This window comes from Mus musculus, chromosome 2 (genome assembly GCF_000001635.26).
Source record: "Mus musculus strain C57BL/6J chromosome 2, GRCm38.p6 C57BL/6J".
NCBI classification, from domain to species: Eukaryota; Metazoa; Chordata; class Mammalia; order Rodentia; family Muridae; genus Mus; species Mus musculus.
In genome coordinates this window covers 111,351,789-111,377,456 of record NC_000068.7, presented here as the reverse complement: position 1 = coordinate 111,377,456, position 25,668 = coordinate 111,351,789, and the positions used below count along the sequence as shown (strand labels likewise).

Below are 25,668 nucleotides of genomic sequence, written 5' to 3'. Positions count from 1 at the left end.
ACATATTTCTACCAGTGGTTTTCTGAGGTCTATCAGCTATGTGCCTTTCCAGTTTTTATCAACATAAATTTTATTTCCTCAGAATGTGAACTGAAGGGTGTTAATTTTAAGTGAAACAATCTTTATATTATATTAGGACCAGATTTTCTCTAAATTGTAGCTATGCATTTTTATATATTTGCTTTCTAATAATTCCTAAATCAGTTCCTTCCTCTAGATAACTATTATAATTTTTTTGCTTCTACTTCTTATTTATATATCTTGACTACAATGAATGATACTATTGTCTCCTTTCTTGCTTGTGTTTATATCAATCTACGGGATGTGATTTTCTAAATTAATTCTTGGGTGTATTTCTTAAGTACTTTTTGAAGTTCTTCAAGACACTGTACACAATTTTGATGAAACAGCAGAATATATCAGAGGATTTTAACCCACTTATTACAGAAAATGAATATAACATATGAATTACTAATTTTAAACTGACTTGTAAACTTACAAAAATAAAAGAAAGCATTTATAAATAATTTATTCAAGATAATTTGCATGGAATTTTTAAGTTGTCAACTTCTGATTTTCAGTAAAATATAAAGCTAACAGAATAAAGAAAAGCCTGTTAGAGCTATATATTAGCAGTGTGTTATGATGTAGACAAGAATCTAATTCAGAGAATGAGAGAATGTTATTTGAGCAAAGAACCAAAATTTCAGTAGTCAATTGCCAAATTAAATGACTGCCTATAAAATTGAGACAAAGAAATACTATGATATTTAAGAAGAATATTTAAACTAATTTAAGCTAGAAATACCCAAAAATAAGTGCATTGGCAGCATATATATCCTATTAAAATATTTTCTGATACATTTGAAATCCTGTTTAAAATGGTAAACCAAACTATTATAATAGAAAAAATTAAGTTCAGACTTGTGAATCTATCAATTCCCAGAAGACTATGGATTAACTGCATAATTCCTGAAAAGTAGTATAAATATGATGGACTAACCCAAAATGGAAAGTATGAAATTTGGATAAGTGAATAATGACAGGTAGGGCAGAGCACAGAAAACTATTATTGTTTAGGAAGTGCCATAGACTGGCTCTATTTATGCAATGATGAGTTTACCAAAATATAAGGAAATAGATAAAAATTGTCTATTTTTCAAAACACATTTCTAATCACATACAAATCTAGAAACTTGATTTTTAAAATGCTCCTTTACCCACTAAGTTATCTTTACAACTTCTGGTTTTGGGGATGAAGTAAAAATTTCAGTTTATTCTTACCAATATGAGTTGTTCTATGTTAAGTATAGTGCTTTTCTTCAAATTCAAAATGTATCCAAGTTAATACACACACACACACATACACACAAATATACGGAATTATCAATATCTACCACAATATAAGCATTTTTTCATCATAAACATCATTCTGTACTTATAGGAAAATATCCTATAGCTATTCAGATTAGAAGTAATAGTTGAATTGCTATTATATAGTGAAGATACAGACAGACATTGCTTTTTTATTTGTATGATCTTATTTTTTAGAGAGAAAGCAGAAAGATCTAAATACTAAACATAGTACTTTAAAGTATTACTGCTTTGAAGACTATTTGAGTTTCTCTTCACTCAGTTTCAGCTATGAGGAAAGAAACCAAGATTTACAAATAAACTTGAGTGAGTTAAGCTGAGATTGAAACATTAGGATGAAAAAAAAGTAAAGTGTGAAAAACAAAAGCACAGAACAAGGTGAGGGGAGTGCGATCTGAAACCAGAAGGTTAGAAAACAGTACTAGCCCTACCTGTGTAAGCACAGATTCGGCCCTCAGCATCTTCCAGGGATGAGAAACACAGGGAGACTTACTCTTTCTCTAATTCTTCACTCAACTTTACAGCTAAAGGCACATGGGTATTTATTAGCAGGAATGTAACCAATTAATACGACTGGGCATAAAGTCCAATACCTACATCATTATTGATTTTTTTATAGAAACAATGCTTTCCATAAATATTGTTCTTCCCAAGAGTCAACTATTAATAGATGCAGAATTGATTTTTGACAAATTGTTCTGTTTGATGAGAGTCTGTGTTACTATGATAATATTTTCTTAACTTTGATGTTTGGTGTACATTGAAGTATTGGACTTATTAAGATCATTGATAATTCCTGTTTGGTATCTATTAAATTATGTTTATACCTAATACTAAGAAATATATAGTAATAAATAGAAACAAAGTAAAATAGTGCACTCTTAGCTGTCCATTTAGTATGTAGGCCCACATGGATTTTCACTGCCCTACAAAACTTATTTTGGCTTCTTTGATGTTTTGCTTTGAATCCCATCACAGGGAAAATTATTGCTTGCTTGCTTGCTTGATATATATGAATGACATGGTTCATTGCTGTATGAGGAGACAATAGAAACACTAAATTTAGAGTGATTCTATTTCCTTAAAAACATAGATATTCAGTGTACCAGACCTCTTTGGCTTGAAGAGCAGAACTTTTTTTTTTTCTGGCAAATATATTGATCAGCTCTCTTGGCAAAAGATTGAAAGTAAGTTGTTTAAAAGATATTAGAAATATAAAGGATTTGAAAATAATATACTGTCATATATGCAATTTGCTTACACAGATGAATGAAAGTTCAAGACAAAAATCAGTACAGAAAAGGTAAACAAGTAGAACAACTTTGTGTGCGTATAAATGTGTGTCTGTGTGTGAGCTTGTATGCACACACACATGTGCACACACAAGCAAAATTATCATCATAAATGTACTACTTTAAGCTAAACCTAAACACATGATATAAAAAGAAAGGATACAGAATTGAGGGATACAAAATTAAAGAACTACAGATACAGTGTCCATTGTTTAATCAGTTGTTTAATACAGCAATGCAATCCAAAACACAAGGTGAGGGTTTTGACATCAGTAAAATATACAATCTTATAGAAAACTGTCTGATCCTTTGGCACACATAAAGTTTCACCAACATGACTGCCCAAATGTGAGACAAACAAGGATGATACAAATTGACATGCCAAAGTAGATGGTGAGAAACACGTGAGACCTCATCCCTACACAAAGAACTAGAAGCAACTGCAGAGAGCTGAGAGTGGAGAGGTGTTTTTCCCAAGGAAGAGCACTACCATTGATTGTCCAAAGCAAAATGGTTAGCTCTGAAAACACACATATAAGTAACATATATGAAATGATCAGGCAGTATTTAGGAATATATATATATATATATATATATATATATATATATATATATATATATATATTCATGCCATAACAAATCATGGATAAAGAGGCCAGAAATTCAAAGGTGAGTGGCGGGGATGGCCGATATGGGACAGTTTAGAGGTAGGAAAGGGAAGGTATCAAACCTGAAAAGAGAAAAAAAAAGAACTGTAAAATGGACATATAAATATCTCTAAATATTTTAACAAACACTAGAAATGATGTTTCTTAGATCAATAATTTTAAAATGTTAATATTTATATTAATACACTGTGGTTAAATAAAACCTTATTTTTCAAAGAAAAAGAAACTATATTGTTCTAGTTTTCTCATAAGCTTTATATATTTTCTTCTTTATAAATATATTATCTCAGTTCTTTCCATGCTTTCAACAAGTACCACTAAGCATAATTTTATCCACAGACTTCTTAATATACACAAACAGCTCCAAAGTCATTTAAATTTTGTTTCAGGTTTTATAATTTTGCCCTCTATAGGATAATAAATCTTCCATAATTAGTGGTTTATAAAAATCTAAATAATATTCTTACAGTAATTGAAGAGGTTTCATTATCTGAGACAGTTTCCTTTGCTGTTTAGCACTTGTTTGGTGAATTAGGTTTTCTATTAGAGAGTGTAAATTATACAAACAATGTGTTTTATTACACATTTTACTCTCTGCATTTGGTGTATTTTGCTCCCATTTGCCTTCTGTCACCTCTCTTGTTCCTACAATTTGCCTTCTTTTATCCCTTTCTTTTTCCTAAAATTAATTTTCTTTAGATCATGTCTTTTTTTTTTTCTACATTAAAATTTTATTTTCTAATCTTGTAGTCAGGACCCATCTTGAAGGTTTTGTGGGTGGATTGGTATTCTTATCCCTCCACTAGGTCATGCATAGCTACAGGAGATGGCTCCATATCCACCCTTCTAGGCGTCTCAGCTAAAGTTAGTCTACTGGACTTCCTAGAGTCTAGCCCATGCCAGGTCTCTGGCAAGTTCTAGAGATGTTCTCCCATCTCCAGTACTGTGATGAATGCCATTGCTATTTTGAGATCAGTTAGGTTGAATGGTTAGGCATTTGGCAAACACATATCTAACTAATTTAGCCTCAAAATACAGGTCTGTAATTCCATATCCCTGGGATGCCGAAGTGGGAGAATTGAAAAGTCAAAGACAACCTGAGTGATTTAGTAAGAGCCTATTTCAAGTATAAAAGTAATTGGCAGAAAATATACAGCTGAGTGTTGGGGAGCTTCCCTAGCATGCATGAGACTTTGGTTTTAAAATTTATTACCAAGAAATAAACCATAGCAAGACAAAATAAAAACAGAACCAAAAAAGCAACTAAGAAAAATCAATGACATCACAAAACAAAAAAACAAAAACAAAAACAAAAACAAAAGAGAGACATGTATTGACATTTTTTTCTCCTTTTTTATTAGATATTTTCTTTATTTACATTTCAAATGTTATCCCCTTTCCTAGTTTCCTCTCCAAAAATCCCCTATCCCAACCCCTCCTGCTGCTCCCCAACCGCTTCCTCACCCTATTAGCCTATTCAAAATATCTATCATCAAGAGAATAAAAATATGAATCATGGTAAGTGAAATGACAATGGCTCAGGAAAACAAACATTTTAAAATATTTTTATAAATGAAAGTACAATGAGTATCTGGGAAATAGAAAATCACCAGTGGGTGCAGAAGAGGAGAAGTAAATGGACAGCAACTGGAATGAGTGGGATTACTATATACTAAGAGAGTTCAATGAACATATATTAAGATAGATGTGGAAAGATGGTTTAGTAGCTAAAAGCCCTTCTTGATCTTTGAAATGACATGTCTAGTTTTATCTGTTCTAGCTCCAAGGTTCCAATATCTCTTTTGACAACTTTGTGTTCCTACACACACATGTTACACTGATATATACTCAGACACACACATAAAATTAGTTATTTTTTGAAAATTAAAGACTTTTTGTTTTAATATTTTCACTTTAGTAGGATTTTATAAATTTCAAATAAAGTGTAAATATATATATATACATATACATATATATGCCAATAAATACTTATATGAATGATAGTATTTTAAGTACTATATTTATTCTCAGATTTATCTGTGCCTTTTATCCTTTATTGATATTAGTACTATATTATGAATTAGCTTGTTATTTGGAATAATTAGCCTTATATTTCTTGACTCTGAATGTCAGAATAAAAATGTCTATAATTTAAATTTGTTTCCTTTCTTTATTTTTAATTTGTGATACTTTGTTCATTGATATGATTTTTATATTTTAGACACACACACACTCACATATCTCTCAAAGCATGATTGTCACTGTATTCCAAGTTTTTTTAATTTTTATGCTTTCATTAGGATACAAACTAAACATATTTTAAAGCTTCCATTCTGATTATTTCTTTTTAAACATTTATGTATTATTTATTTATTTATTTACTTATTTATTTAAATATTCTTTGTGTTCATGTGTGGGAATATTTGTAGGTGTTAGATCACAACTTATGGAGTTGCTAATCTCCTTTCGCCAAGGGATTTTTGGTTTGGAACTCATGCCCTCTCCTTTGACAGGAAGCTCCTTTGTGTGCTGTGCCATCTCACACACCTCCCTTGTGCTTCTCCTTGAAACACACATTCAAACAAGTAATGTTACTGAATTGCTAAAATTTAAGTGAAGTTTATACCCTTAATGTTAGCATCAGAATAGTGCCAAGCACTGAATCCAGTGATGAAGTCACCCCTAGGTGACAAAGACCTTCTTCTATCTTTTGCCATGGCAACCACACCATACTCCCTGAGCACACCTCACCTGCATCACCTGTGCTAGTCACCACCTGTGTTACCTATGTTACAGAACAGATAGAAGACAGGGACCCCAACCCTGTCTCTCTTTTTGCTTGCTCTCTTCTTCTCCTCATTCAATAAAGCACCTCTCTCATGAGAACTGTGCTTGCTTGGTGTGATCTGTCCAGGAATAAGCCATTTTCAACTAACACTTAGAAACTAAACAGGCAATAAAAGATCATTTTAGAACTTCATTATTTAGTTTTGCAAGGCATCCTTAAAGTGTTATGTTGCTCTACTATGCCTGTGGGAGAGGAGGACAAACTCTCTGTAGATTTAAAATAATTTTAAAATAATTCTGAGAAGGAATGTAGAAGGGGACAAAAAGAATGCAAAACCTGTGAAGTACAATCTTGTGAGCATGGCACAGTTGATGCAGTCATGATCTCAAGGCTGTCTGCCATGGCCCCTGAACAACAAAATCAAAGTCAACAGTCAATCACAGAGAGTTGCTATGGACTTCTACAACTTCTTGCTAAACAGTGAGCTACTAATGAAAACAAAAACAAACAGACACATGAAACAAAAATACATAAATGTGCAAAGATCCTCATGTGTGTGTATGTGTCTGGGGAAAGGGGTAACAGTCGGGTAGAGAAATACAAAACCACAGGCAAAAATAAGATGCAATCAACTATTGCAGATATTGGTAAAGAACATATTTAATTAAAATATGTAGATGTAAAAGCATTGATATTTAAATCTATAAATCTATAAATGGAGACCTTTTTATTTTGAAAAGGATACCAAAAACTACACATATATATGCAGCAAGGTCTATGAACAGACTTGAGTCATACTTACCTTTAATCATATGATTTTATAAAAACAGGTGTGTGTTTGTTCTTAGATAATTTTTGTTACTGCAACCTCTTTAACTTATTAAGATATGCATAAGGATTGATTTTACCCATTAGCTCATGAAATATTAGGACATTATTCAAGAAATTATGGCTTTCATGTCTAATGAGTAATAAACTAAACTCAAATTAATGTAAACATGTATACATGTAGTATTATCCAGAAAATTACACACTATATCAAGTATATAATATGAAATATTATGTATACCATATTATCAAGAGCATATAATATTAACCTAACTTGTCCTGGCAACTATGGTATTTCATTATATCATATAATATTATAATCATACAAGTAATTTTTGAATTGAGAAAAGTATATTAAAATATTATAAACAAATTGTCTTTTCTGTTAAGAAATGAAATAAAACATTCTGAATTCTTATGAATGGTTAACACTTGAAAACTGACAAAGATGAAGTCAAAACAACACAACTAGATTTATGATTTGATTTCTTTTACATATTTATTTATAAAAGGATGTAGACTTCACATATATCTCCAGTGGCAAAAATAAAATTAGAATTGGTATATTGGCATATAATGCTATGTTTTATAGTGTGGTAATATTGAAAAGTAATTCAAAGAATATTTTTAAGGTCTGATTAAATTGAATTTAACAATGTTGGGAGCACAGAAAATGTGTAGTAACATGATAACCATCTTTGGAATATTATTATCATTTGCTAAACATCAATATATACAGGTATACTATGCAGAATGATTACTCATTCTAAGGGATTAAGCTACAAGTATTATAATTTTGAATGTATTTACTAATGGTTATTTCCATAAACATATACTAATTATAATTCATAGGCTCACAAAAGGAGTCATTACATAATTCATTTTCCACTAAGAATGTGGATAAAATGGTGCATAAAAAATAAATTCGAATTATGTAAGATGTCTAAACCAGAATTCACATGTGATTTATCAGCTTCTTTATGGCATTTTTAATATCTTTATTTCTCAGTGTGTAGATGGCTGGATTAAGGAGAGGTGTGATGACTGAGTAAAACACAGCAAGAAACTTGTCAACCCAGGTGATGCTAACTGGCCACAGATAGATGAAAATGACTGGCCCAAAGAACAGCAGAACCACTATGATATGGGATGTGCATGTAGATAGGGCCTTTGATGAACCATCTTTAGAGTGAAGTTGAACAGTTAATAGAATGTAAGTATAAGATATCAGTAAGAGGATGAAACAAGTTGTTGCCAAAACACCACTGTCAGCATTTATTAGAATTTCCAGTGTATCAGTATTCATGCAGGCTAATTTCATCACCAAAGGAATATCACAGAAAAAGCTGTCTATCACTCTAGGTCCACAGAAAGGTAGTTCCAAAACCAGAATAAGTTGACTCATGGCATGTATAAAGCCAATGGTCCACGAGATCACAACGAGCCAGATGCACTTCTGTCTGTCCATGATGCTGCTGTAGTGGAGTGGCCTGCAGATGGCCACATACCGGTCATAGGCCATTGTTACAAGAAGCACCATCTCACCTCCTCCAAAGAAGTGCACACAGAGGATCTGGCTCATGCAGCCCCCAAAGGAAATGGTTTTGTTATCTTTTAGGAGGTCAGTTATCAGTTTGGGGGTGGTAACTGAGGAAAGGCAGAAGTCAATAAATGATAGATTAGCTAACAGAAAGTACATGGGAGAATGGAGATGATGATCAATGATGATCAATATCACAACAAAGAGGTTGCCTACCACAGCCATTAGATAGAGGATGGAAAATGGCAGCAGAAGGAAGAGCTGTAGTTCCTTTGAAGCACAAAGTCCCTGAAAAATAAACTCAGACACCACAGTCTGGTTTCCTTCTTCCATTTACTACAAAGTGTTCTAATGGGTTGAAAGAGACAAAGTTGAACTAACAATTCCTGAAATAGAAACAATAACTTAACGTTTGGTCATATAAGCAACAAAAAATACAAATTATGTCTTAACATTATTTCCACTCAAGTTTAAAATAATTTTCCTATGTTGCTATACTTTTTCTAGTCAGGGAATGTTCCTAAATACAGGAAAATATACATCTGATTGGTAGTATGTATAGGTCTAGAAATGAATATATTGTTTAAAAACATTAGTAGCAAATACTTTCTTTACATTTTTCAACACTTAAAACTACCTATTCCATATGGAATCAGAAATATTTTTCTTCAATCAATATCTTAGTTAATATTAGAGCTTCTATATTTGACAATCATAATCTCTGAATGACAATTTATGGACATATTTCAGACATAAGCACAAAATTCCCAGGAATAGATCTATTTTTGACAAAGTCTAAATGTACAGAATTTAATTAAGTATATTAAAGTGAGTGATAAAAATGGTTCGTCAAATTATTTAAGAACCCGCACTCTGAAACTCATTGTGAGCAAAATGTCTTTCCTTGATCTAAGGACTTAGCCATTTGAGTGTATCTCTGCACAGTCATATATTCCTAGAAATGAGGGATGGTATTTAATTCTAAATGCTAAGATATCATATACTAATTTCAATAAGGAATTCATAAAATCCTGTCTACATTTCTGTCTCAATTTTTCTTTTTTTTCTCTTTTCTTTCTTTAACATCATCCCTCCATTTATTTCTCTTGAATTTTTCCCTCTTCTTTATTTCTGTACTTTTTAATATTATATTTAAGTTTAAAATTAGAAGACCAAAATGTCACCAAATTAGGGAATATTTTGCAATTTCTGTGTTAGGAATTAAAAGAACTGTTACATTTAAAGAATTTTAAAAATATTATATTTTATTAATAATATTGCATATTTATTTCCTGGGTCGATCTCAATAAAGTAGTAAAACTGTAGTGCAAAATAAGGTAATTCTAAATTCAAGTCCCCAATATTACTTCCAGACTATGAAATAAATGATATGATAGGAATCATGATTTTCAGTAGTCCAAGAAAATTAATGAAATTTGTAAAACAAGGTACTTGTCCATTTAAATATGTATACACATAAATATAAATGAGAAATTTCATTAATAAAAATTATCAGATTTAAATATCAAGCAAATATAACCCAACCCTTTGAATATCAATGGCATTTCACATATATTCTTTTCTCATTGTTGAATTCTGAGAGAACTATGATTAGTCTATGCACAGCCACTCTCATCTCCCTCCAATCTCAATTAACTACTCTACTATATTGTCTGTATCTTGAGAAAATAGTACACCCAATAATATAATCAGATAACATTAGAGTAAGTTTAGTGACCTATGAGTATGATATTCATTCAAGTTGAGAAAATTGGAACTTTTAAGCTTACAGTAAGAGATCATTAGATGTGAGCATATAAAATACTTTAAGTGTCCAAAGTCTCAAGGATTAGTTGGAAGGGAAATTTTCTACTATATATTTGTCAAACAAAACAATTAAATACAAATACAAGACTCACTGTAAAATCATCAAAGAAGTAATAAAATAATATGCTACTAAAACAAACAAACCTTAAATGAGTAATTGTGATGAAGAATGAAAGCACAATTAATTTGTGATGTATTCACTACACACCTTGCAAGACAAGTCCTCCCTTTTGGATGATGTTTCCTGTAATTCGCCCTTAAATACAAATCTCTTACATTGTGGTTTCTGCTTTGACCAATTGTGCTGAGTGTTTTTCCTCAGTGTGGATTGTATACACTGACAATAGTCATGTCTGCCTGGAAAGCTTCCCATTCTGCACATTAAATAGGACCATGTAGTTGGAAAGCCTTCTGCTTTCATATTCCTTTGGGACCCCTAGCCTACAACATCTCTTGATAAGATATGAATAAGAGAGGTCAACAATAAAATATTATTCCTTTCATTATATACATATTTTGTAATTTATGAGTAAATATTTTATATACATTATGACAACTTACATGTTAAACGATGAATCACATGAGATCCTGAGATGCCATAGCAGGTAAGGTCACTAGTGTCCAAATCTGATGACCTGAGTTAGTTTTTGAGATCCTCAGGTGGAGGAATGTAATAACTCATTCAGTTGTCTTCTGATATCCACATATGTGTTGTTACATAAGTGCGTGTACATATATGGGCAAGTCTAATCAGTACACATGCACCCACCTTACATTGAATAAATGCAATAATTATTTGAAAAAGTGGGACAATATGTTGTTTGTAGCTTTACAGTTCACCTATTTATTTAGACATACTTCCTACCTGGAAATGCCAACAGAGAATCTCTTTTTCTTTTTTGATATTTTATTTTAAATGGATAGTACATTTATGAATTGGGTAAACAATCTTATTTTAGATTACATAATTTGTCTTTATTTTAAAGTTCACTTTACTTTAACATATTATATTTGATATATATGCACTTAAGGTGAAAACCACTATTTTTCGATAGAAACACATATAGTGAAATTGCATATTCGTACTTTATGTAGGCGATGTGTAGTAAGAGCATTTAAAATCTCCTTTCAATGCTTTATCACATAATTCTATTTCATGAAATATGATTTTCATTTCATTAAAAATTTTAACTTATTTATTTGTACCTATGCATGTAGTGTTTTAGAGAAATACTATGAAGATAGTTTTTCAGCAAAGTAATTATACACCTAATTATTTTCATAATCATTTATGAAATAAGTCTATTATATTTAAAATTATATTTATTAACTACACTCAATTATATTGTTGTTATCATTGTAATAACCTCTGAACCTTCACAGATAATGCTTTATGCTTTCCTTCAATTCCACGGTCTTTCTTTTCATTAGTTGTTATTACATTCATATGTACATATTTCTAGAGGAATTTTAATCCAGCAATAAGGACACTCAAATCACATCCAAAGACCTTCTAGGTCCATGTGATCTGGCTGAGATGCAGCCACACCCTTAGTATACACACTCAAAGTTTAATCTCTTTGGCTGGAATCCTTTAGTATACACATTTAATTGCAAAAATGGTGTCTAACTGAGGGGCAGACAAATTGTCTCTTCACAGCAATAAAACACAAACTAAGACAGTTCCATTCTTCACAGTTGACAGGAATTCAAGTAATCTTCAAAGAAGTAATATTTTAATGTAATGTGTTATATTGGGTATTAGAAATTACTCTTGTAAAAATTAACCTTTTCTATACATTAACTTGGATAATTCTATTTTTAACTGGAAAAAAATAAAATATTCCCAATTCAAGATAGAGCAACTCATAATGGGAAGAAGAAATTGTCATTTTCACTCAATTCCTATTAGCTTAGGCTGGGTAAGAGGAAGAAGTGATTAAATGGACATTTCATACATTATGTTTCCTACGAGGTATAAGTTTTGAAGTGTTTTGAAAAAATAGTCCATATGTTTCTTTATATTTTGGCAAATTGTCATTGTTTAAATTTTACAACTTTGTGGCACATTCTAAATGTGGCAGACATCTGTATTTTGCTCTGCTACTTGTCTATTTCTCCAAATTTCACATTGTCCATTTTGTATTATTCCATCACATATTTTCCATATCCACTACTTTCTAGGAATTTTGCTGTTAATTCATGGATTAGTCATCTGGAAATTGAAAGTTTGATGACTCTGGGATATCTTTATTCTCATGTTATTCGTAGCTTCAAATATTTCAAAAGATGTAGATTTTGAGAGAATGTATACATCATATGTGTTTTATCTCATTTTCCATATCTAATAGATTCATAAGCTTTTCACATTTATTTCAATTATGTTACTACTAGATCTAGTATCTCTCCTTTGCCTTAATTTTAGAGGCAGTTCTGTAACTTGCCAATTAATAACTGGAGTTTTATTACTGTCTTTCAAACAATTGCTTGAATTAGACTCTTGGACTTGACATTAACTTAATGCATAGCTCCTCAAGGCTGTTTGTTTTAATTTTTTGTTTTATGCTTCACATATTCAGTTAGGAAATTGAATAATTCATATCTGATTCATATTCAGCAATTCATTTACTTAGGTTTTGAAAGAGTATCTTGTTTTTATCAAATATTATAAAATATGCTGAAGAATTTCAAAAGTTTATAGGCACACTCAAGGATTAAGTAGGGAAGTGACTTTGGTGACCATGATCTTTAGGAAGTATAGTTTACAACAACAACAACAAAAACAGTAAGGCAAAAATTACCCAAACAAAGCATTATGAGACAAAATGTCTACAAAAATACCATTATTTAATTTTTTATACACCATGTACTACTGGATGTAGGGTCCATACTTAAGTTGGTTAGTATACCCAAGGAGACTCCATTGGAAAAAGCACAGATTTTCTCTTTTTTTTTTTTTTTTTTTTTTTTTTTGGTTTTTGGGGCTTTTTTTGGTTTTTGGTTTTTGGTTTTAGAGGGTTTTTTATTTTTTATTTTTTTTATTTTTTGCAAGCAGACCTACACTAAAGACAATTTCTTTATTAGCCATATTTGCTCCTACCCACTTCCCATTCACAGTGCTGGAACACCATCTAACTTGAAACACTGAAGGCTCATGTGTGCTGTCATAATTTCTGTGAGTTCATAATGTATCAGCTATGTTGTATTTAAAAAAAAAAAACTCTGTTTTCTTGGGGCCATTCATCTCTGCTTCTTACAATTGTTTGCCTCTTCTTCTACATAGATTCCCAAGCCATGAAACAAGGAGGTTGAGGAAGACATCCCATTAAATCTGAGTGTTCCAATTTTGCTACCACTCTATAAATTTTCCAATTGAGCTCCCCTGTGATTAATCCCATCTACTTTAAGAAGAATTTTCAACTGAGCAAGGTACTTATCTCTAGGTACTGCTATAGCAAAACTGAGGAAGTCTTTTCTGTAACCAAGGATAGTCTCCAACACACTATTCGCCCCAGAGTGACCTTAAATTCATGACTTCAAGGGTTGTTGCCTCCCATGTGCTACCACAGAAACTATCTAGATTGAAAAAGATTAATAATAACAAAAAGGAAACAAGAGGAAGAAGGCAATATATTAACAATTTAAAGAAAGTGAAATTATATAAAATCTAATGGATGGATCTCTTCAGAAAATTAATAGCATATATTTAATGGTCTACCATTTGAGAACATAGCTTGATAATTAGGAATATGAATTACCATATTCTTTATCTATAAGAATCTCACACTCCATATCTCTAAAATTCAGTGTCTACATATATAACATGGATCTAAATGTTCAGCAGGGGAAATTTTGTGATGTTTAAGTGTTTAAGAATGGTGTCTTCTTTTGCAGAAAAATATTTTAGTAGAAGTTATGTGTTGGCATTAGCATTGGTTGTCATATTTTACTTCCATATGTGTACACTTTTTAAAGTAAATAATGCATTAATAAGTCCATGTCTATATTATTGTCATTATTTAAATGTTAATGAACTCAGTATGTGTATCTACCCTCCTCAGTACCATGGGCAAGCCAAAAATAAAATATGCACTAGGTAAACCAGGCAAAATATTCAATCTCTCAACAATAGCATTAATGTGAAATGTGACTTTCAGGAAAGGTAAGAACTTTGAGAAAGAGTCTGTTGTGGGAGACTTGCGAGTCAGACACGTGATTTCACCAGCCCATAGGAGAAAGGAACTGGTACTAGTACTGAAGGGGAGGTAACTAACAAGCCACATGGTGGGACAGAGCTTGATGGTCAGGTTTACTTAGATGAGCTAGCTGAGGGTCTGAGCCAAGCTAAGTCCAAACTTTTATAATTAAAAAAAAAAAAAAAGGTCTCTGTGTCATTATTGGGAAGTTGGCAGGTTAGAGAAAGAGCAAATGAGTACAGACATCCACAAACCAAATAATCCAATTTAAAAATGGGGTATGGAATTCTCAGAGAATTCTCAACTGAGAAATCTTAAGCAACAAAGAATCACTAAAAGAAAAGTTCAACATCCTTAACTATTAAGAAAATCCAAATCAAAACTACTCTGAGAATCCATCTTACAGCTGTCAGAATAGCTGACCATTGTTGGAACCCGCTATGCAAATATGCTATTGTTAGGGGTTCTTAGAAACTGTCTTGAGAAAAAACTTGCACAATTACCAGGTATTTCTTGTGACTCTTGTTACTTTGCACTTCCTTGTGACTCTTAACTGGTATTTTTGGTATTTTCTAACAATGACCTTCCCACCCCCTTGAGTTGTAGTTTCTTCCTTTAAATACACTCTTACCGAGCTACTCAGGGAGCCACGGTCCTCTACCACTGCGTGGTGTATGACTGTGGGCCCAAGAGTGCTCTTGAATTAAAATGTCCTCTTGCAGTTTGCAACAAGGCTGTCTCTCGTGAATGATTTGGGGGGTGTTGTCTCTCCTGAGTCAGAACATGTGGGAGTCCTCATGTTGTGGGTCTTTCAGAAGGAAGGAAGGAATGAAGGAAGGAAGGGAGGGAGGGAGGGAGGGAGGAAGGAAGGAAGGAAGGAAGGAAGGAAGGAAAGAAAGAAAGAAAGAAAGAAAGAAAGAAAGAAAGAAAGAAAGAGAAAGAAGGACATATGGAAGGAAGGAAGGAAAGAAAGAAAGAAAGAAAGAAAGAAAGAAAGAAAGAAAGAAAGGAAAAGAAAGAAAGAAAGAAAGAAAGAAAGCAAGAAAGAAAGAAAGACAGAAAGAAAAAGAAAGAGAGAAAAAGAAAGAAAGAAAGTTAGTTCATTGAAATGATTTCTAATACATTCTGCTATGTTTTGGACCTAGCACAATTGTCATCAGAGAGGCTTCATCCAACAACTGATGGAAACAGAATCAGACACCCACAGTTAAACATTGGGTGGAGCTTGCATAAACCTATAGAAGATGGGGAGAAAGAACTGTTTAAGCCAGAGGGATCAAGGATCATACAAGAACAAGGCTGGGGATGGGGGTAGGGTGGTGGTGGGAAAAAAAAAGAACAAGGCTCATAGAATGAACTAACTAGGGCTCACAGATACTGAAATGATGGACTACAGTGCACCTGCACAGTACTGACCAAGGACCTTTGCATATGTGTTACAGTTTTGTTGCTTGGACTTCTTGTGGGACTCTGGATTTTACCTATTAATCCTGTGGGGGCTGTATCTTATTCTTTTGCTTGCTTTTGGGACCCTGTCATCTTACTGTGTTGTCTAGCCTAGCTATAAGAATTGCCTAGTCTTACTGTAACTTGATATGACATGTTTGGTTGATATCTCTGGGAGGCCTGATCTTTAATGAAGAGAAATTGAGGAGGAAAGGATGGGGGAGAGGATGCAGGATAGGTGGTGTAGGGAAAGAGGAAAAGGTAACTATGGTAGGAATGCAAACACAAAGTAATAAAAAAAAGAGGGAACATGAACTGAAATGTCAAAGCAACAGACATGCTGGTAATTGTATATAATGGGCAAAATAGGAGCTCCTTTTCTGGGCTCCTATGAAAATGTTACATAAGGAACCAGACTTCCCACATTGTTGGAAAAAAAATACCAAAGATACCAGTTAAGAGTCACAAGGAAGTGCAAAGTCACATTGTTCAGGTTATCTCTTAAGACAGTTTCTAAGAGCCCCTAACAATAGCACATTTGCATAGCGGGTTCCAGCAATGGTCAGGGTAGGTCAGGATGACTTTCTTTGAATGAATACTCCTTGAATCCAGGAAGTGGGTGGGTAGAGGGATGTTGCTATCTGTTTTGTGACTAGCACACCTTAGAGCACTGAGTCACAAAGGCCACATTCCCAAGCCTGGGCCTAAAGGCCTAGAATTTTGTTTTTACGTTTACTCTTTCAATAGCATTGTTCAACACATATGTACATAATTTCTTCCTGTGGAACAGTAACAACAAAAATATATAACTTACTCTTATGTAACACAATAAATTCATAATAATTAGGAAAGTAATCTCCTTTCCTAATGTAGGAAGACAACCAAGTGTACAGAATAACAAACTAAAGATCATTTTCAGAAGAAAGGCATCATAAGCAACTCCAGAATGAATGCTGTTCAGTTTGTAGAGAGAGGATTGCCAGATATTCCATGTCAAAATCTGAAATATGTTAATCCTGTGATCTGTATCTGTCCTTTTTTTTGTGGGGGGGGGCGAGGATTTATTCAGCCTATACTTCCACATTGCTGCTCATCACTGAAGGAAGACAGGACTGGAACTCAAGCAGGTCAGGAAGCAGGAGCTGATGCAGAGGCCATGGAGGGATGTTACTTACTGGCTTGCTTCCCCTGCCTTGCTCAGCTTGCTTTCTTATAGAACCCAAGACTACCAGCCCAGGGATGGCACCATCCACAAGGGGACCTCCCACCTTGATCACTAATTAAGAAAATGTCTTGCAGCTGGATCTCATGGAGGCATTTCCTCAATGAAACTCCTTTCTCTGTGATAACTCCAGCTTGTGACAAGTTGACATACAAAACCAGCCAGTACAATTGAACCTTTGACAACTTGACACACAAACACATCTCTATTAAGCCTCGACCCTTATTTTCTTATTCATCCCCAAGATCTAAATAACTTTAAAAGTCCCACATTCTTTGCAAAGTTTTACATATTAAAATTTCAATCCTTTTAAAATATCCAATCTCTTTTAAAGTCCAAAGTCTTTTTTACAATTAAAAGTCTCTTAACTTTCTTCCTCTAAGAGGGAAAGATATCAGGGCACAGTCACAATCAAAAGCAAAATCAAACTCCAACAGTCAAATGTCTGAGATCCACTCACAATCTTCTAGGCTCCTCCAAAGGTCACTTCTCCAGCCCTGTCCTTTGTAATACACTGCTTGTCTTCTAGGCTCCAGTGGCCTGTACTCCACTGCTGCTGCTGTTCTTGGTGGTCATCTCATAGTACTGGCATCTCCAAAAGACTGCAACTAGGCTTCACCGATAACCTCTCATAGGCTATCTTCACAGTGCCAAACCTCAATTCCTGTGCATGACCCCTTCTTATCCTGAGCCATCAATTGCACCTGAGGCTGCACCTTCTTCAATGGCCTTCCATGGCCACTCACAGTGCAGAACGTCAGCTGCTCTTCATGACCCCTTCATGCCTTCAAAACCAGTACACCTGGGTGACTCTTACATATTACCAAGTCCTGCTTCAGCATGAGGTACAACCTTGGCTATCTCTGTAACACAGCTTCTTTGTGATCTCAGAAAACACTTCCCAGAAGATTTCACCTCAAAGAGGCTGGTCTCTTCTTAATCACCACCAATTTCTTAGTTAAGCTAACCAGCATCAATTGTCATGGTAATGCAAAGATTTTGCTTTAGTAGTTCTGGTATCTTGTTAATCACAGCTGATTCTTCAGCCCCAGCTAACCAAAACCACAGAATCTTCACAATCACAATAGCAACAGCCCTGATTATGAGTCTTTAATTCTCCCTCTGAAATTTCACAAGCCAGGCCTCCATCTTCTCCACTGTTCTCAACATTATCTTCCAAGCTCCTACAGAGCATACCTCAGAGCTCTTAACATCCCAGTAGCTCTTCTACCTCAAAGTTCCAAAATACTTCCACAGTTGGTACCAATTTGTCTTAGTCAGGGTATGTATTCCTGCACAAACATCATGACCAAGAAGGAAGTTGGGGAGGAAAGGATTTATTCATCTTACATTTCCACATTGCTGCTCATCACTGAGAGAAGTCAGGACTGGAACTCAAGCAGGTCAGGAAGCAGGAGCTGATGCAGTGGCCATGGAGGGATGTTACTTACTGGCTTGCTTCCCCTGCCTTGCTCAGCTTTCCTTCTTTCTTTCTTTCTTTTTTCTGTTTTTATTAGACATTTTCTTTTTTTTTAAATAATTTTTATTAGGTATTTTCCTCAATTACATTTCGAATGCTATCCCAAAAGTCCCCCATACCCACCCCACTCCCCTACCCACCAACTCCCACTTTTTGACCCTGGCACTCCCCTTTACTGGAGCATATAAAGTTTGCATGTACAATGGGACTCTGTTTCCAGTGACGGCCGATTAGGCCATCTTTTGATACATATGCAGCTAGAGTCAAGAGGTCCAAGATACTGGTTAGGCCATAATGTTGTTGCACCTATAGGAGATCCCTTTAGCTCCTTGGATACTTTATCTAGCTCCTCCATTGGGAGACCTGTGATTCATCCAATAGCTGACTGTGAGCATTCACTTATGTGTTTGCTAGGCCCCTGCATAGTCTCAAAAGAGACAGCTATATCAGGGTCCTTTCAGCAAGCTCTTGCTAGTGTATGCAATGGTGTCATCGTTTGGAGGCTTATTATGGGATGGATCCCTGGATATGGCAGTCTGTAGAGGGTCCATCCTTTTGTCTCAGCTCCAAACTTTGTCTCTGTAACTCCTTCCATGGGTGTTTTATTCCCAATTATAAGAAGGGGCAAAGTGTACGCAATTTGGTCTTCGGTCTTCTTCAGTTTCATGTGTTTTGCAAATTGTATCTTATATCTCTGGTATACTAAGTTTCTGGGCTAATATCCACTTATCAGTGAGTACATATCATTTGAGTTCTTTTGTGATTGTGTTACCTCACTCAGGATGATGCCCTCCAGGTCCATCCATTTGTCTGGGAATTTTATAAATTCATTCTTTTTAATAGCTGAGTAGTACTCCATTGTGTAAATGTACCACATTTTTTTGGTATCCATTCCTCTGTTGAGGGGCATCTGGGTTCTTTCCAACTTCTGGCTATTATAAATAAGGCTGCTATGAACATAGTAGAGCATGTGTCCTTTTTACCAGTTGGACCATCTGGATATATGCCCAGGAGAGGCATTGTGGGATCCGCCAGTAGTACTATGTCCAATTTTCTGAGGAAAGGCCAGACTGATTTCCAGAGTAGTTGTACAAGCTTGCAATCCCACCAACAATGGAGGAGTATTCCTCTTTCTCCACATCCTCGCCAGCATCTGCTGTCATCTGAATTTTTGATCTTAGCCATTCTGACTGGTGTGAGGTGGAATATAAGCGTTGTTTTGATTTGCATTTCTCTGATGATTAAGGATGCTGAACATTTTTTCAGATGCATCTCAGCCATTCGGTATTCCTCAGGTGAGAATTCTTTGTTTAGCTCTGTTCACCATTTGTTAATGGGGTTATTTGATTTTCTGGAGTCCACTTTCTTGAGTTCTTTATATGTATTGGATATTAGTCCACTATCGGATTTAGGATAGGTAAAGATCTGTTCCCAATCTGTTGGTGGCCTTTTAGTGTTATTGACAGTGTCTTTTGCCTTACAGAAGCTTTGCAGTTTCATGAGGTCCAATTTGTCAATTCTCAATCTTACAGTACAAGCCATTGCTGTTCTATTCAGGAATTTTCCCCCTCTGCCCATATGTTCGAGGCATTTCCCCACTTTCTCTATAAGTTTTAGTGTTTCTGGTTTTATGTGGAGTTCTTTGATCCAATTAGATTTGACCTTAGTACAAGGAGATAGGAATGGATTAATTTGAATTCTTCTACATGATAACTGCCAGTTGTGCCAGCATCATTTGTTAAAAATGCTGTCTTTTTTCCACTGGATGGTTTTAGCTCCCTTGTCGATGATGAAGTGACCATAGGTGTGTGGGTTCTTTTCTGGGTCTTCAATTCTATTCCATTGGTCTGCTTGTCTGTCACTATACCAGTACCATGCAGTTTTTTATCACAATTGCTCTGTAGTAAAGCTTTAGGTCAGGCATGGTGATTCTACCAGAGGTTCTTTTATCCTTGAGAAGAGTTTTTGCTATCCTAGGTTTTTGTTATTCCAGATGAATTTGCAGATTGCTCTATCTAATTCGTTGAAGGATGAGTTGGAATTTTGATGGGGATTGCATTGAATCTGTAGATTGCTTTTGGCAAGATAACCATTTTTACAATGTTGATCCTGCCAATCCATGAGCATGGGAGATCTTTCCATCTTCTGAGATCTTCTTTAATTTCTTTCTTCAGAGACTTGAAGTTCTTATCATACAGATCTTTCACTTCCGTAGTTAGCGTCACACCAAGGTATTTTATATTATTTGTGACTATTGAGAAGGGTGTTGTTTCCCTAATTTCTTTCTCAGCCTGTTTATTCTTTGTGTGGAGAAAGGCCATTGCCTTTTTTGAGTTAATTTTATATCCAGCTACTTCACTGAAGCTGTTTATCAGGTTTAGGAGTTCTGGTGGAATTTTTAGGTTCACTTATATATATTATCATATCATCTACAAAAAGTGATATTTTGACTTCTTCCTTTCCAATTTGTATCCCCTTGATATCCTTTTGTTGTCGAATTGCTCTGGCTAGGACTTCAAGTACAATGGTGGATAGGTAGGGAGAAAGTGGGCAGCCTTGTCTAGTCCCTGATTTTAGTGGGATTGCTTCCAGCTTCTCACCATTTACTTTGATGTTGGATACTGGATTGCTGTAGATTGCTTTTATCATGTTTAGGTATGGGCTTTGAATTCCTGATCTTTTTAAGACTTTTATTATGAATGGGTATTGGATCTTGCTAAATGATTTTTCTGAGTCTAAGGAGATGATCATGTGGCTTTTGTCTTTGAGTTTTTTTATATAATGGATTACATTGAGTGATTTCTGTATATTAAACATCCTGTATCCCTGGAATAAAACCTGCTTGGTCAGGATCGATGATTGTTTTAATGTGTTCTTTAATTTCGATAGTGAGAATTTTATTGAGTAGTTTTGCATGGATATTCATAAGGGAAATTGGTCTGAAGTTCTCTCTCTTTCTTGGGTCTTTCTGTTGTTTAGGTATCAGAGTAATGGTGGCTTCATAGAACGAGTTGGGATGAGTTCCTTCTACTTCTATTTTGTGGCATAGTTTGTGCAGAACTGGAATTAGATCTTTTTTCAAAGTCTGATAGAACTCTGCACTAAACCCATCTGGTCCTGGGCTTTTTTTGTTTGGGAGACTATTAATGACTACTTCTATTTCTTTAGGGAAGATGGGACTGTTTGGATTGTTAACTTGATCCTTATTTAACTTTGGACCAGGTATCTGTCTAGAAATTTGTCCATTTGTCCATAACTCACTTAAACAAATACAGGAGAACACAGCTAAACAGGTAGAAGATCTTAAAGAGGAAACACAGAAATCCCTTAAAGAATTGCAAGAAAACACGACCAAACAGGTGATGGAATTTAATAAAACCATCCAAGACCTAAAAAGGGAAGAAGACACAATAAAGAAAACCCAAAGTGAGGCAACGCTGTAGATAGAAACCCTAGGAAAGAAATCTGGAACCATAGATGCAAGCATCAGCAACAAAAAACAAGAGACGGAAGAGAGAATCTCAGGTGCAGAAGGTTCCATAGAGAACATCGGCACAACAATCAAAGAAAATACAAAACACAAAAAGATCCTAATTCAAAACATCCAGGAAATCCAGGACACAATGAGAAGACCAAACCTACGGATAATAGGAGTTGATGAGAATAAAGACTTTCAACTTAAAGGGCTAGCAAATATCTTCAACAAAATTATAGAAGAAAACTTCCCAAACCTAAAGAATGACATGCCCATGAACATACAAGAAGGCTACAGAATGCCAAATAGACTGGACCAGAAAAGAAATTCCTCCCTACACATAATAATCAGCACAACAAATGCACTAAATAGAGAGAGAATATTAAAAGCAGTAAGGGTGAAAGGACAAGTAACATATAAAGGCAGGCCGATCAGAATTACACCAGACTCTTCAACAGAGACTATGAAAGCCAGAAGAGCCTGGACATATGTATATAAGAGAACACAAATGCCAGCCTAGGCTACTATACCCGGCCAAACTCTCATTTACCATAGATGGAGAAACCAAAGTATTCCACAACAAAACCAAATTCACACATTATCTTCCCACAAATCCAGCCCTTCAAAGCATAATAACAGAAAAAAACCAATACAAGGACGGAAATCACACCCTAGAAAAAGCAAGAAAGTAATCCCTCAACAAACCAAAAAGAAGACAGCCACAAGAACAGAATGCCAACTCTAACAACAAAAATAAAAGGAAGCAACAATTACTTTTCCTTAATATCTCTTAATATCAATGGGCTCAATTCCCCAATAAAAAGACATAGACTAACAGACTGGCTACACAAACAGGACCCAACATTCTGCTGCTTAAAGGAAACCCATCTCAGGGAAAAAGACAGACACTACCTCAGAGTGAAAGGCTGGAAAACAAATTTCCAAGCAAATGGTCTGAAGAAACAAGCTGGAATAGCCATTGTAATATCAAACGAAATCGACTTCCAACTCATAGTTATCAAAAAAGACAAGGAGGGACACTTCATACTCATCAAAAGTAAAATCCTCCAAGAGGAACTCTGAATTCTGAATATCTATGCTCCAAATGCAAGGGCAGCCACATTCATTAAAGATACTTTAGTAAAGCTCAAACACACATTGCACCTCACACAATAATAGTGGGAGACTTCAACACACCACTTTCACCAATGGACAGATCATGGAAACAGAAACTAAACAGGGACACAGTGAAACTAACAGAAGTTATGAAACAAATAGATGTGACAGATATCTACAGAACGTTTTATCTTAAAACAAAAGGATATACCTTCTTCTCAGCACCTCACGGGACCTTCTCCAAAATTGACCATATAATTGGTCACAAAACAGGCCTCATCAGATACAAAAATATCGAAATTGTCCCATGTATCCTATCAGACCACCATGTACTAAGGCGGATCTTCAATAACAACATAAATAATGGAAATCCAACATTCACATGGAAACTGAACAACACTCTTCTCAATGATACTTTGATTAAGGAAGGAATAAAGAAAGGAATTAAATACTTTTTAGAGTTTAATGAAAATGAAGCAACAACATACCCAAACTTATGGCACAGAATGAAAGCATTTCTAAGAGGGAAACTCATAGTTCTCAGTGCCCACAAAGAGAAACTAGAGAGAGCACACACTAGCAGCTTGACAGCACACCTAAAAGCTCTAGAAAAAAAAGGAAGCAAATTCACCGAAGAAGAGTAGAAGGCAGGAAATAATCAAACTCAGGGGCGAAATCAACCAACTAGAAACAAGAAGAACTATTCAAAGAATCAACCAAACGAGGAGCTGGTTCTTTGAGAAAATCAACAAAATAGATAAACCCTTAGATAGACTCACTAGAGGGCACAGGGACAGCATCCTAATTAACAAAATCAGAAATGAAAAGGGAGACATAACAACAGATCCTGAAGAAATCCAAAACACCATCAGATCCTTCTAAAAAAGGCTATACTCAACCAAAACCTCGACGAAATGGACAAATTTCTGAACAGATACCAGGTACCAAAGTTAAATCAGGATCAAGTTGACGATCTAAACAGTCCCATATACCCTAAAGAAATAGAAGCAGTCATTAATAGTCTCCCAGTCAAAAAAAGCCCAGGAACAGATGGGTTTAATGCAGAGTTCTATCAGACCTTAAAAGAAGATCTAATTCCAGTTCTGTACAAACTATTCCACAAAATTGAAGTAGAAGGTACTCTACCCACTCATTCTATGAAGCTACAATTACTCAGATACCTAAACCACAAAAAGATCCAACAAAGATAGAGAACTTCAGACCAATTTCCCTTATGAATATCCATGCAAAAATACTCAATAAAATTCTCAATAACCGAATCCAAGAACACATTAAAACAATCATCCATCCTGACCAAGTAGGTTTTATTCCAGGGATGCAGGGATGTTTTAATATATGGAAATCCATCAACGTAATCCATTATATAAAAAAACTCAAAGACAAAAACCACATGATCATCTCCTTAGACCCAGAAAAAGCATTCGACAAGATCCAACCCCCATTCATGATAAAAGTCTTAGAAAGATCAGGAATTCAAGGCCCATACCTAAACATGATAAAAGCAAACTACAGCAAACCAGTAGCCAACATCATAGTAAATGGTGAGAAGCTGGAAGCAATCCCACTAAAATCAGGGACTAGACAAGGCTGCCCACTTTCTCCCTACCTATTCAACATTGTTCTTGAAGTCCTAGCCAGAGCAATTCGACAACAAAAGGACATCAAGGGGATACGAATTGGAAAAGAAAAAGTCAAAATATCACTTTGTGCAGATGAAATGATAGTATATATAAGTGACCCTAAAAATTCCACCAGAGAACTCCTAAACCTGATAAACAGCTTCGGTGAAATAGCTGGATATAAAATTAACTCAATCATGTCAATGGCCTTTCTCTACACAAAGATTAAACAGGCTGAGAAAGAAATTAAGGAAACAACACCCTTCTCAATAGTCACAAATAATATAAAATACCTTGGTGTGACGATAACTAAGGAAGTGAAAGATCTGTATGATAAGAACTTCAAGTCTCTGAAGAAAGAAATTAAAGAAGATCTCAGAAGATGGAAAGATCTCCCATGCTCATGGATTGGCAGGATCAACATTGTAAAAATGGTTATCTTGCCAAAAGCAATCTACAGATTCAATGCAATCCCCATTAAATTCCAACTCAATTCTTCAAGGAATTAGAAAGAGCAATCTGCAAATTCATCTGGAATAACAAAAAATCTAGAATAGCAAAACTCTTCTCAAGGATAAAAGAACCTCTGGTGGAATCACCATGCTTGACCTAAAGCTTTACTACAGAGCAATTGTGATAAAAACTGCATGGTACTGGTATAGTGACAGACAAGTAGAATAATGGAATAGAATTGAAGACCCAGAAATGAACCCACACACCTATGGTCACTTGATCTTCGACAAGGGAGCTAAAACCATCCAGTGGAAGAAAGACAG

General features: G+C 34.8%; 2 protein-coding genes across 3 annotated transcripts in view; both read right to left on the bottom strand.

Annotated features, from left to right (window-relative positions):
• Positions 1–3,325: 3,325 nt before the first annotated feature.
• Olfr1280 (olfactory receptor 1280) overlaps positions 3,326–25,668 on the bottom strand; it is a 60,182-nt gene continuing 37,839 nt past the window's right edge. For both annotated transcript variants that reach the window (XR_001782758.1, XR_866283.2), the window contains 2 exons: positions 6,459–6,529; positions 3,326–3,396 (listed from right to left, as the gene is read on the bottom strand). The gene's annotated coding sequence lies outside the window, so the exon portion shown is untranslated. The remainder of the gene's footprint in view (positions 3,397–6,458; positions 6,530–25,668) is intronic.
• Positions 7,906–8,823, bottom strand: Olfr1283 (olfactory receptor 1283). Its single transcript, NM_207236.1, has one exon. The coding sequence runs from the start codon at positions 8,821–8,823 to the stop codon at positions 7,906–7,908; it is 918 nt and encodes a 305-aa protein (NP_997119.1).

Coding starts and splice junctions, on each gene's coding strand:
- Olfr1283 (NM_207236.1), bottom strand. CDS start 8,823: ATGGAAGAAGGAAACCAGACTGTGGTGTCTGAGTTTATTTTTCAGGGA.